At 34.6% G+C, this 13,385-nt stretch overlaps 1 protein-coding gene across 10 annotated transcripts in view; it reads right to left on the reverse strand.

The window, feature by feature from the left end:
- The window catches only part of Epha5 (EPH receptor A5), a 339,138-nt gene that overhangs the window by 292,990 nt on the left and 32,763 nt on the right, over positions 1–13,385 (reverse strand). For all 10 annotated transcript variants that reach the window (XM_060380832.1, XM_060380830.1, XM_060380831.1 and 7 more), the window contains exon 2: positions 8,196–8,260. In XM_060380832.1, coding sequence (XP_060236815.1) covers positions 8,196–8,260 — 65 coding nt within the window. The remainder of the gene's footprint in view (positions 1–8,195; positions 8,261–13,385) is intronic.

Genomic DNA, 13,385 nt, shown 5'->3' on the forward strand with positions numbered 1-13,385 from the left:
GCATTTCTTTAAGTGCTTCTCTGCCATTCTCTGGTATTCCTCTATAGAGAATTCTCTGTTTAGCTCTGTTCCCCATTTTTTAAGTGGATTACTTGGTTTGCTGCTTTTCAGCTTCTTTAGTTCTTTATATATACTGGATATGAGTCCTCTGTCAGATAAGGGAGGGTGGGATTGGGAGGGGAGGAGGGAGGGGCTTATGGGGGGATGCAGAATGAATAAAGTGTAATTGATGAAAAATTTTTAAAAAAAGTGAATAATGGTTCTACATCTTCAGAAAAATCAGAAAGTAGGACAGAGTGAGGCAAAAATACGAAAAGCCATAACCTCTGTTTTGCTATAACTACTATGTAAGTTTAATCCATTTTTTTCTTTCTCTCTAGGCAGACCAGGCATGTCTACCTCCATTTTTAAATATATATATATATATATATATATATATATATATATATATATATGATTTAATACAATACCTACATTCTCCTTAAAATGAGTGTTATTATAATTACCATATCAACCTCTAAATACAGTGAAATGAACTTAATAGTGATATTTATTCTCTCTGAGGTAACAAGAAAACTTTGCAAAAAAAAAAAAAGGAAAAAGGTTTCAGCGCAACTCTGACTCGAGGCTCCTGCGAGGCTCCTGGGAGAGCTGACTCTTCCGCACCCTGTGCCCCAGGAAGTCCTGACAGCCCCATAGGGAATGACTAATTCCACAAAGTACAGGGTCAGGTGTGTGCAGTGAGCATCTCCAACAACAAGATGTGGAAAAAAAAAAGAGTGATGGAGGAATCCCGAAGACCTAGGGGTACAATCTGTTTTTAGCGAACATCCTGGCCATTAATTTTATTCTCATGAGAATAAGACTTGGAAACAGTTGCTAAAAATTTCCTGAGAACAACTGTTTCCACCCAAGCTAACTATGTATAGATTAATCAATGGCAAATGTTCCAGAAGGTGACTGAAATGGCTCAAATGTAATTAAAGTAAAGCAAAGTACAGCTTCATTAACTGAAAGGACAAGCTGGTGACGATATGATCATGGCTTGCAGTTCAAGCACAGGAAGAGGGGGACAGAGAATAGATTCAACACTCAGAGTGACTCTTTATGGTTTCAAGGCCTCCGTGTAATGGGATGTTGAGTGGACTCTGTAGCTCCTAATGTTTAAATTTAAGTAAGTCGCTCACCAACACATAGCCTTGCTTTCCTCATCTGCAAAGCAAAGCACTGCGTGAATCTCTGTACGCTTCCTCAGTTAAGTTTTAATGTCAGGTACACATTCATGTGCTGACGGCACAGGTTTTCCATGGCTCTATTGAATTCCAAAGAGAAATGACATCACATGTGCAAAATACACAAAACTGTTTGAGTGACTTGAGATCCTGGTATGTCTGTGATACTCCCGAACACTTATTTAAAGAGAAGAGAGGGCTAAAAAAGACTTTATTTATCACTTTTTTTAATAACCCCCTCTCAAAACCCTTCAGTTTTGTTTTGTTTTTTACACCGCTCTGTCTGAAATGCCTGTAAATGTGACACATTTTCAGTACCCAGTGAATGATGTTGAATTAATAAACACAGAAAAGTTGCATAAAAGTTTCTGTGGCTTTTTATTAACATATCTCTAGAATCATACATGAAAAATATGGGGAAGGTTTATGTGGGAGGGCTAGGGACTGTAATGCTATCTAATAATTTTGTGATAACTAAAAGAAATGATAAAAGAAGAAAAGGGAAGAGAGATAATGTTACTATCCTAGAAAACACATACACACACTCGGGGGGGAAGGGGGAAGGTGGGGAGAAGGGATGGAAGCAGGGGGAGAGGAAAAGGAGAGGGAAAAAGAGATTATTACATATGTGACAGCTAAATATATCTGCTGAAATCCAATGGCTTCTTCTAATTAAGGCAATGGAGTAGGAAAAAAAAAACATTTTATTTTGTAACAACAAAGAGTTTTGAAAAATCAAGTCTTTTGTTTTTTGTTTTGTTTTGTTTTTGGAACAAAAGGAAATGGAAAAGTTTACATGCAGTGTCAAAAAGATAGCTGTCACCAGTTAATAATTTTGCAGAAGGACAAGAGATTCCCAGGTGGACAGGGAGTCACACAGGAAAAAAAAAGAAAAAAGAAATGTACTCAGTTTTGTTTTGTTTTGTTTTTTAACTGTCTTCTCTAGTATGCCTGTACCTGTTGAACCTGTACCTAGCTTTAGCTTTCTGAAACACATGAATAAACAGAGACGAGAAATTCAGGTTTTATATGAGGTATTCCAACTTTCAAGCAATGACAATGAATGTGTGTGTGCGTGCGTGCGTGAATATACATATAAAAAAGATTCAGGGTTAAGAGTGAAGGCTTGTGTCTACTCTGGCCTCAGCACTGGGATCTCTTCTCCCTTAGACTCTTGCAGGCCCCATGCATGCTGTCACGGTATCTGTGAGTTCATATATGCATCTGCCCACTGACTCTAACTCTTTTTCTCTCCTCTTCTGCAGAATTCCCAGTGCTCTGAGGAAAGGGATTTGATGGAGACTTCCCATTTAGTCCTGAAAGATCCAGTGTCCCTCACTCTCTGCAAACTGTCTAGTTGGGGTTTCCTGTATGTGTTCCCCTCTAGTGCAGAAGGAAACTACTCTCATAATGAGCATAGTTTTTTTTTATTGTTTTTTTTAATGAGTGTTTTGGATCTAAATTCAGGTCCTCATAATTGAACCGGAGGCACTTTGGTGATTGAGATATTTCCCAAGTTCATATAAAAATCTCATATATGTGAAACAAAAATTTTAATTTTAAGTATGTGCTCCTCTAGGTTCCAGATTTAGTATGCACTTGTATTGGAATGCAGTCATGATCCAGAGAACCAGTATTTGGTCAATAAAGGCCTACAAATATGACTATGGTCCATAAGACTGAGTTGTCCAGTAAGAGTCAGTCCAGAGCAGTTTCAGTAAGTACTCACCAAAATGCATCTACAATGACAAAATTAAATATAACATGTCTTACTTAGACTGTACTCTGTTATTAAGTGATATATTGTAGCACTGTATCAAACCACAAAATTATGGCATAAACTATTCTGAAATCAATTACTGTTCCTTAAAACATTCTTGTGCAGTGAAGATAAATATAATTTATCACTTTTCATTTTTGGATCAAAGTGAAATAACGTTTGAGAGACACTAGTATAGCTTCCTCCAAAAAATAGTGCTGCATGTCTTTATAACCCATTTTTTAGATATTTACAGCAGAAGACTATTTCTGATAATTTATGTTCTTTCAGAATTTATTTAATCAGAAAAAAGTGCTAATTTCACCTTAAAACTAAATTTACTTTTCATGGGTACATATTTCTTGCTTGAATGTTGTTTCTTCTTTTATCTTTTAAATAAGCTAAGAATTAACTCTGCTATCATGGTCTTTAATGAACTTATCAACAGTACTGAATATTTCTTATACCTGGTGAAATGTTTCTCAAATAATGCTTCCTCAGTGTTCATTCGTTGGTTTTGATAATTTAATTACATCTGGGAGTCTTTCTGAGTTGGTTTTACTTATGTTTGTTGATGAATATGTATGTGGTTTTATTTCAAGTATTATATTATGCCAATTAATTCAGCTCCACAGATCAGCCTTGCCCTTTTATGTCTCTTATTGTGCCTTTTCTTCACTCCCTTTCAGTTTCTCAGGCAGGATGAGTCCTCCTGCTCTATTTTCACCCTTTCCTCTGCCTACCTAAGCCCATTGTTCGGCATTTGCAGTGGATACTTTATTTTAGGTTTTACATATTTTGTTTTTTACTCTCTATAATGTTTCTATATAGTACAATCAATCTCTATTGGCATTTTGAATTAGATGAGATATAGCTGTTATATTTTCTTCAGTCTTACATTTTTCTTTTAGTTTTTTTATATGTTTTACATTTCTTATTAAACTTGAAGTCTTCACCTCGTAAATCAACTTATGGAAATTATCAACGCATTTTTTTATTGATTACTTTCACCTTATGTGTTAACAATACATTGCTGTTTCTTGTACTGACTTTAGTTTGTGTTGAAAACTAGGCATTTTAAACATGATGCTGGCCTTTGGCAACGTCAACTCTTCCCATATTCCAGGATGTTTGACTTATTTGTATAATCAACACTCTAAAATAATTCTCAAAACACTATGTTTTCCAATGTGTCTATCCATGTGATTGTTTAATTAAACACCAGAAAATACCTGACAGATATAAAAGCCAAAACATAAAACAAAAAACAGAAAAATCCTTTACAAACATTAAGTATTCTCATCTTCACAAGTGACTGTGTGTGCCTGTTGACAGATTCATTCAACATTTATCTAAGCAAGTGCCTTTGTTTTTCTTTTGTGCAGAGCCTTGAGGCTGCTCACAGGTGAAAGAAATCATTCTTGGGTCTTAATGGAGCAAGCCTAAATCCTTGGCAAGTGCACAATCCTCCTCTTCAGCAAGCTGTTCTAGTTCGATAACTTTTCTTGAATGGCTAGTTTAATACTAATTCCAAATTTTATCTACAAATAAGAAGGTATTTGTCTGTCTTTCAAACACATGCCGGTCTGCATAGAAATATAAGACGAGGAGAGTTCAAAGTCATATCAAATTAAGATCATGGTATTTGACAGTCTTCTAGGAACTTAGCAGACATAAAACAGTACCAGTTCTTTACAATTGGGATGATAAACAATTCCTTTCCTCTCCTAGGGTCCTTTTCATGTGCCTGCTCAACAGGGTACTTCTCAATGTGGTGGCTGAATTCTTGTTTTTCAGAGATTTTTTTTTTTTTTTTTTTTTTGAGATTGACAGGTGGAAGGAACACAGGATACAACTTTTCCTACAAAATTGAGGGTTATTTTGTTTTGTTTTGTTTTGTTTTCTTGAATAAATGATCTCTAGGTTACTATCAGACTTTGGCCATTTCTAGACTTTAAAAACATAGATTCTGACTATCTTTTTCATTACCTCTATGAGTTTCATAGAGGAGAAAATTTATTAGAGACCCATATTCTATGATTTTTTGTTGACATATTCCAATGACATCTCTCACACAGTATGATGCTGCTTAAATAATTATAAATTCTACAACCTATTTAGATTGTTAAAAACTTGTACATTTCCCTCATAGACATTTAAAATTTAAACAACATTTTAAAAAATGAGAATAATGCCAATCCCTGTCATCTCGTACATGGATGGCTCTTAACAAAACTGAAAATCAAGGCTCCACACATATTCTTCCACTTGTAAAGCAAAAATAATCACTAATTTTCTTCAAATTATCTTTAGTGTACAGGTCTGTAGTATGCAGATTATCTGTACTCAAGAAAATATGATGCATAAAAACTTATAATCATCCTGAAAAAGAGTGAATGTTGTTTTAAAATCTGTAAAGAAACCAAGTGTTATCCCAATAATCGTAATTAGAAGAACAAGTACCATGACATTTTGGGAATGTTGGAAAGAGCTTGGCCTGTATACAGAGACCTTTGTTTGTCTATAAAGAAATGGTACAAGAAATTAAGCAGTGCCTCCCAAAGTTTCCAAATGCCCCACACCCAAATTTTTCCAGGCGCATACACACACTCATTCATACTTATACTTTCTCATCTGTAAGTACAGCACACTAACCGATTATGCCGCTGGAGCCTCCGCAGATAGATACTTTCAACATTCTGCTTTAATAAATTCTCAATTGAAAAGGTGTTAAAGGGCCAACTGAATTCAAAGAGAATATTTGCTGAGTGCTGTAAAATTTTAATTTTAAGCTGCATTTCCATCATATTTTCAGAAAGGATATCTGATACAATGCATTAAATACAACATTTTCGGAGTGTATAAATTTTCAAAGTCCAACACACACAAACACCCATGCAATGACTTATATTTCACACAGTATGATACTGCTTATATAACTGTAATTTCACAGCCTATTTAGATTAGACTTGTATATTTCTTCTTATAGACATTTAAATTTTAAACACTCCTTTAAAAAAACTAATAATGCCACTTCCTCTCATCTTGTGTATGAATATAATAACAGTTGTAAGCCTTTACAAGAGCAAAAGGAACAAAATAGAATGTAAGAAGGTTAAAATGACACAATAGTTTCCATTATATTGACAGTCATTTTACCAGTCTCACACACTTTTTTTTTTTTTTTTTTTGCTTTAGGTTTTAACATCTGGACACTATTGCTTTTTACATTGTATCAATGATTGCAACTATAACTTGAAGTACCAAAATAATTTGAGGTTGCTGAACTGTCTAAAAGCAAAACGATATAAGGATTATTAGACCACAATTAGGAATTTTAATGATGAATATGGCCCATTTAACAGGCTTAAAAGTAACTTTCTTAGAATAGGACTGACTTGGTCTGTTTCCTGTTACTGTGATAAACGCCATACCCTAAAGCAACATGGGAAGGAGAGAGTTTATTTCCCTAACTTCTTCTGAGGCGTCTTTGAAGAAAGTCAGGGCAGAAACTCAAGAAGGTTCTTTTTTGGTTTTGCTTTTATTTTTATTTTTTATATTAATTACAGTTTATTTCCTTTGTATCCCAGCTGTAGCCCCCTCCCTCATTCCCTCCCAGTTTCACCCTCCCTTCTTCATCTCCTCCCTGCCCCTCTCTAAGTCCACTGATAGGGGAGGTCCTCCTCTCTTTCTATCTGACCTTAACTTATCAGGTCTCATCAGGACTGGCTGCTCCTCCCTCCGGGGTGAGGAGGTCAAAGAGCCATCTACTGAGTTCATGTCAGAGACAATCCCTGTTCCCTTTACTAGGACACCCACTTGGATGCTGGGCTGCCATGGGCGCCATCCAAGTAGGGGTTCTAGGCTATATCCATGCATGGTCCTTGGATGGAGAATTAGTCTCAAAAAGACCCCTGTGCCCAGATATATTTGGTCCTTGTGGAGCTACTGTCCTCTCTAGATCTTACTAATTTCCCCTTCTTTCATTAGATTCCCTGCACTCTGCCCAATGTTTGGTTATGAGTCTCAGCACCTGCTTTGATACACTGCTAGGTAGAGTCTTTCAGAGGCCATCTGTGGTAGGCTCCTGTCCTGTTTCTTATTCTCTCCTCCTTCCAATGTCATCCCATTTGTCTTTCTAAGTGAGGATTGATAATCTTATCCCGGGTCCTCCTTCTTGTTTAGCTTCTTTAGGTGTATAGATTTTAGTATGTTTATCCTATCCACTTATAAGTGGTCTAGTATCCACTTATAAGTGAGTATATACTATGTGTGTCTTTCAGCTTCTGGGTTACCTCACTCAAGATGGTCTTTTCTAGTTCCCACCATTTGCCTGCAAATTTCATGATTTCCTTGTTTTTAAATAGCTGGGTAGTATTCCATTGTGTAATGTACAACAATTTCTCTATCCATTCCTCCTTTGACAGACCTCTAGGTTGTTTCCAGATTCTGGCTATTACAAATAAAGCTGCTACAAATAGGGTTGAGCAAATGTCTTTGTTGTATAGTTGAGCATATTTTGGATATATGCCTGCTTTTTCAAAATTTACAAAAGTATTGCTATTTTTAACATAATATATCCTATATATATAATAAATTTATATATATAGTCTTATAATGACATCTAATTTTCATCTTAAAGAGTTTACTATAATGTTGCAATAAAATAATTTAATAAAATATTAATCACAAAATATTTTAGTAAGATATTCTTTTCTGAAAACATTTCAGTGAAGAAAAAAAAATAAATCAAAATTTGGCACGAAACCTCTGAATAATGATAGAACTGAGGACCTGACCTGTTGTTAGCTTGAATAGACTGTAACTGAATTTCTTGTCATGGTTTCAATTGTTTCAAAAATGAAATAAAAGATGATTTGATCTCTACATACGTTAACAATGCATACAGATAATATATTTCCTAAGTAACTTAACTATGCTAGTGGCAAAGCACTGAATTTCCTAGGTGCTGAAGGAAAATATTATTTTATGGAGAAAGGCTGAGAGGAAAGCTATGTGTTTGATATTTAGACACTGAAAACATTTGCCTATTAGTTACTTTTCTGTAGTAACCAACTGGATAGAAATACCTCACCCTCCTTCTTAACAAATATGTCCAATTAAATGTCAATCAAATATGACTTTTGGAACATAAAGGCTATGTTCTTAGGTTGTGTTTTATAGGAATTTTCAGAAGAACTTACCCCATTTTTTGGAAAAGCAATCCATCCGAGGTCCCCCATGACAGTGCGTGAATCCAATAAATTCACTAAGAAAGAAAAAACAAAACAAAACACCAAACTGAGTACATCCCTGTTTTACCTCTGTTAAGTCACATACTGCTTATATTACCAAGATTAGATTATGTTTTCATTATGAGGAATACAGGAGTTACAAGTATTATTATGATGAAAGGAAACAGCTGGTTTGTAATAAATGAATGGAGAATTGTAGCAAAAACATTTAAAGTATGTGTAACCCTAAATGCTATTGTTACCAAATAAAAGAACTAGTTCAAATAAGATTCAAAACATAAGTCTTTAATACAAACCACAAAAACAACCCACTCAGAGTTAGCATTCATTGGCAGGCTTAAAAATTGCAGTTAAGCATGTTATGAATTTGCAAAAAATTACATTAAATAACAATAAACAGTTCGTAAGAATATTTAACATTTTATGACAATAACCAAATTTTTCAGTACAAGTAGAAATTTTAATTATGAAAAAAATCTGTGTACTTTTACTCAAGATGGAGACGCTGGCAATTTACAAACTTGTTGCTATAGTTTAGTGTAGCCTCAGATGTCCTCTACTTAGATATAGCCAAGACATGAATTTTTAGAAATTCAAGAAATCTAAGACTTTTAGAAATTGCAGCATTGATATAAATACCAGCATTATAAAGGAACCAGTAGAGAAGGGCACATACTCATCCTCGGTATGCTACATGCTGTCCTTGAAAAATCAAACTAATTAAAAGGGTACACTTTAGTTAAATGCTTTCAGAACAGATCAAAGAAAATTATTGTTCTGCCTTTTTACATCTGTTTATATCCTGAATTTTTCTAGCTCATGATGTCACTGACCGACTTTGATCGAGGTTGGTTTATGAAACAGAAGAGGGGCCACATGGATTATTTCCTGATGCTACCTATAACACACTCAAATGCCAATATTTTAGAAGCCCAGCAAATTTAAGGTTAATATTCTGCAGCCTTAAGCCTGAAGTGTATAATGTTCAAGAGTTGATAGGCAAGGAAAAAGGTTATCATACTATACTAAGAAAGTACGAAAAAAACACTATGAGACAGAATCACAGATGAAGTTGATATTTTCTAAAACTAATGCTCATCTGGCGTATAAATTTATTTCACATTAGTAAAACCCAATGAGAAAATATGTACCCTAAAAATCAATTTAAAATATGTAAGTATTTTTAATTATACTTATAAGTATTTAAAATATGTAAGTATTCTGGAGTATAATTGTTTTTTTGTTTTCATAGTTTTATAAATATGAGGTGCCATTCATCTTTAACTCACTTTAATCATACTGGTTTCATATTGTTTGTAGAACTGTTAGTTCCTTCAATTAATGATTTCTTTAGTGAAAAAAAAAACACTAATTAAAGGAGAAAAGCAATAGTTAAAACACAATTGTCCTGTTATCCGGATCATTGAAGTCCTGCCAGACATGACACTACACCTAGCTCCTTAGTAAGAGCCATGCTTTTCATTTTACTGTATTGTTGGCTTTTCTGCTCTCCATGGGAATAAGGTTACATTAAACATGAATGTCCTTGTCCTCCTTTTAGTGTATCTAGGACACTAGGGCACTGTCTAGACATGACTAAATACCAGGGGAGTGAACACTTAAATTGTTATGTTTATTCCTTTTAATGACTCCTTTGGCTTATCTTCGATATTGAGCAGCAGCATGCCTGTGTAGTTGAGATAAACGCCCTCATATCATCAAACTGAAGGTGTTACTGTGACACAGTTAGCGGAGTTTCTACCTGTCATCCAAACTGATGTGCTTAGATACTCTAGGAATCCACTACAGCCTGCTAGCTAAGAACCAGCATTCCTTGCTGGTCTCTTCCTGACTTGCAACTATTATTAACTAGATTAACTACTAAACTCCAATGTCTTCAAACTTTGGTTACTGGCACTTGAATTAACTTTAGTCTACACTTATCTATATTGCTGTTTGGGGGCTCAAATATAAGTATAAGTGAATTAATGCATCCCCCAGGAGGAAGTGATCAAAGAGCTGGCCAATAGGTTCATGTCAGAGACAGCCCCTGATCCCCTTATTAGGGAACCAGTTTGGAAACTGAACAGCCAAGGGCTTCATCTGAGCAGGAGGTATAGGCCTTCTCCATTCATGGTCCTTGGTTGATCTATACATAACACCCTGGGACCATGGTTTTTTGTTTTGTTTGTTTTGTTTTGTTTTGTTTAGCTCTGTAGCTCTTAATTCAATTTTGGAAGGGTAGCCCTTGGTACAATGTAGAAATATAAGGCAGTAAGTACAATAGAAATCTATAATTTATCATCTATAATTGTATAAAAATTCTGTCATTAGATAAACAGATTATGAAATTGATGGGAAATACAGACACCTCACTTTCCACCACCATATAAAATTCAATATCTTCAGAAAACAAATGATTCTGTAAACTTCACCATATAAATAAGATGTTTACATCTGCAATTAGAAAATTTGAAATTGAAAAAAGTTTATAAAATTATGTGCTGTTTGTGTTTATCAAACAGAATGAATTCTTGAGACCTTGCTCAGCAGGTTCTCCAGAAGCCTAAAAGAAAACAGTTACAATTGATATGTAAAGTAACAAATACAAAAATGCAAGCAGGGGAGAGCAAACCAGGAGGCATCCCTCCTCCATGGTTTCACTCTCAGTTCCTACCTCCAGGTCCCTGCCTTGATTCCTTCAGTGGCCACCAAATATGAATAACATATTTTTCTCTTCAATCATTATGTGGGATCTTTTGGTTATATTAAATAACTATCCCTTTTCTGAGAATTACTAATTGTTCATATTTATTTGACCTATTATGAAGTACCGTCATTCATCACTGATGTTCATAAATCTGAGTGCAATACTACTACCCAGTGTCTGCTATCACCCAGTTCTCATCACTATAGCATACTGACTTGTTTTACCCCCTTAAAAGAATACCTGGGGCTGGAGAGGTAGCCCAATAATTAAGATTTTGTACCATTCTTGCAGAATACATGAATTCTATTTCCATCACCAATCTCACGTAAATCATACAGTTCTATACTCCAGCTCAGACGATCACAACTTCTTCTAGCCTTTGCAGAGATTTGAAATTGCATGTACATAGTTTCATGTGTGCGCCCGTGTACACACACACACACACACACACACACACACATCAACAATAAATTAAACCTTGGGAAAAAACCCGCCATGACCAACACAAGCCTATACACCTGGCTAAGGTCAAATAGTCAATAAGTTTATGTGTAAAACCTCTTGTCATTGAAATGATCCAGAAGAAGTGTCTGAAGCAGCATTCAAAAGTAGTTCTTATCTACTGCCTCTGATGGTGCATAGAGGTGTGTTATATTTTCATTTTCTGTTTTGCTTTTGCTGTTGTGAGTTGGGAAAAGCCAAGCATGTGGCTAAGCATTACTCTATGTGCAACAAAGATCCCCATGGGATAATTAGCTCATAAAAGTTTCACTATTTCCAAGGTTGTGATGCTCAGACATTTATCTACAGGTACTCCTTTTACCTCCTATACATTTGTTTTTATAATGTGTTACTGGTAACATATCTCTTCACAGAAGATGCTGTATTTGAAAGCATTTTCCTTATAAAACAAAATAAACCCTTAAGTAAGAATATAAGGTTAATAAAACAATAGGAGCCTCGTTTAGAAAAATTAAGTAAGACAATCTACTCATGTAATTCCCCTATATTATTATTTGACAAAAGCAGTGTAACTTTGATCAGTAATTTATTCTTTGCTTTAATAGTTTCCCATTATTTAAGATAGAACGTACAAAACTTTCTTACTGATGTCATTAATGCTTCAACTTCCATATATATGTATATACTACACAAAAATGTTTTAAAAACAGTATTAAAAAACTGAGATGTAGACAGGATGCATAAAAATGTAAATTTTCAGAAGTTAATTTACCAACGACTTTAACGAATTTATTAAAGAGTGGATTGGCAGTAATAGAGTGCAATTTCTAAGTGTCTTCTTTGCTACAATTACAGTAATTAAATTGTTCTGAACAGTATATATGCGTGTTGTAAATTACAATGAATACACAATGAGTATTGATCTTCATTGTACAACTTAATTAAAACTTGTCCGAGAGAAGCCACTAATGAATATAATTAGAGGAAATGTTTGATACCACAGTTACTCTGGAAAGCATTAATTAGATATCAGATATTTTGTGGAAAATGTTTTATTTCGTTATTTATATTTTAAAAATGAACTTACAAGATGAAACTGAAAAGAGCTTTTAAGGTCATTTTCTCACTCAACTCTTAATCATATAATTATCAGGAAGATGGGTTGATTGGTTAGCAAATCAGCAATAAGAACATAATTTCTTCAGAAGAAATAAACCCAGAGGGATCAAGGAGTACATAATCTATGCCGAATTCTTATTCAATGCACAAAAGGGAAAAGCACCTAACTAATATAGGAAATTTTAAAGTGCTTTTTAAAAGAGACATTTTGTTTCAATTCTTGTGCATGTACATGTATGTGATTGTATGTATGCATTGTTTCTGTGTCTGTGTGCATGCATGTGACACATGAATGTCAGTACAGTGCCAGTGGAGGCCAAAATAGGATATCAGAAGCTGGTAACATATGTCACTGTGTGTTTGATATATGTGTAGAGAACTGAACGTGGGTTCTTTGCAAAACTAGTATGTGCTCATACCTGCGGAGCCATCTATCCCTCCAGCACTCCTGGAAACTTTTTAACCAATAAATATAATATGAGTATTGGCTAAAACTTAGATTCTAGTAGAATCTAATTCTAAATAATCATAATTATTCTTTAGCTTAATGCATAAATAATTAAAATTGTTGATCTCAATGCTTTATATAACAAGAAAAACTTTTAAATAATTTATTTTAAAAAAGACAAAGGGCTGAGAAAGAAATTAGGGAAACAACACCCTTCACAATAGCCACAAATGCTGTGACCCTAACCAAGCAAGTCAAAGACTTGTATGAAAAAAATTCCAAGTTTCTGAAGAAAGAATTGGAAGATATCAGAAGATGGAAAGATCTCCCATGCTCATGGCTAAGCAGGATTAACATAGTAAAAATGGCCATCTTACCAAAACACAATTCTTTACAGACC

Source organism: Meriones unguiculatus, chromosome 3, assembly GCF_030254825.1.
Source record: "Meriones unguiculatus strain TT.TT164.6M chromosome 3, Bangor_MerUng_6.1, whole genome shotgun sequence".
In the NCBI taxonomy this organism is placed as follows: Eukaryota; Metazoa; Chordata; class Mammalia; order Rodentia; family Muridae; genus Meriones; species Meriones unguiculatus.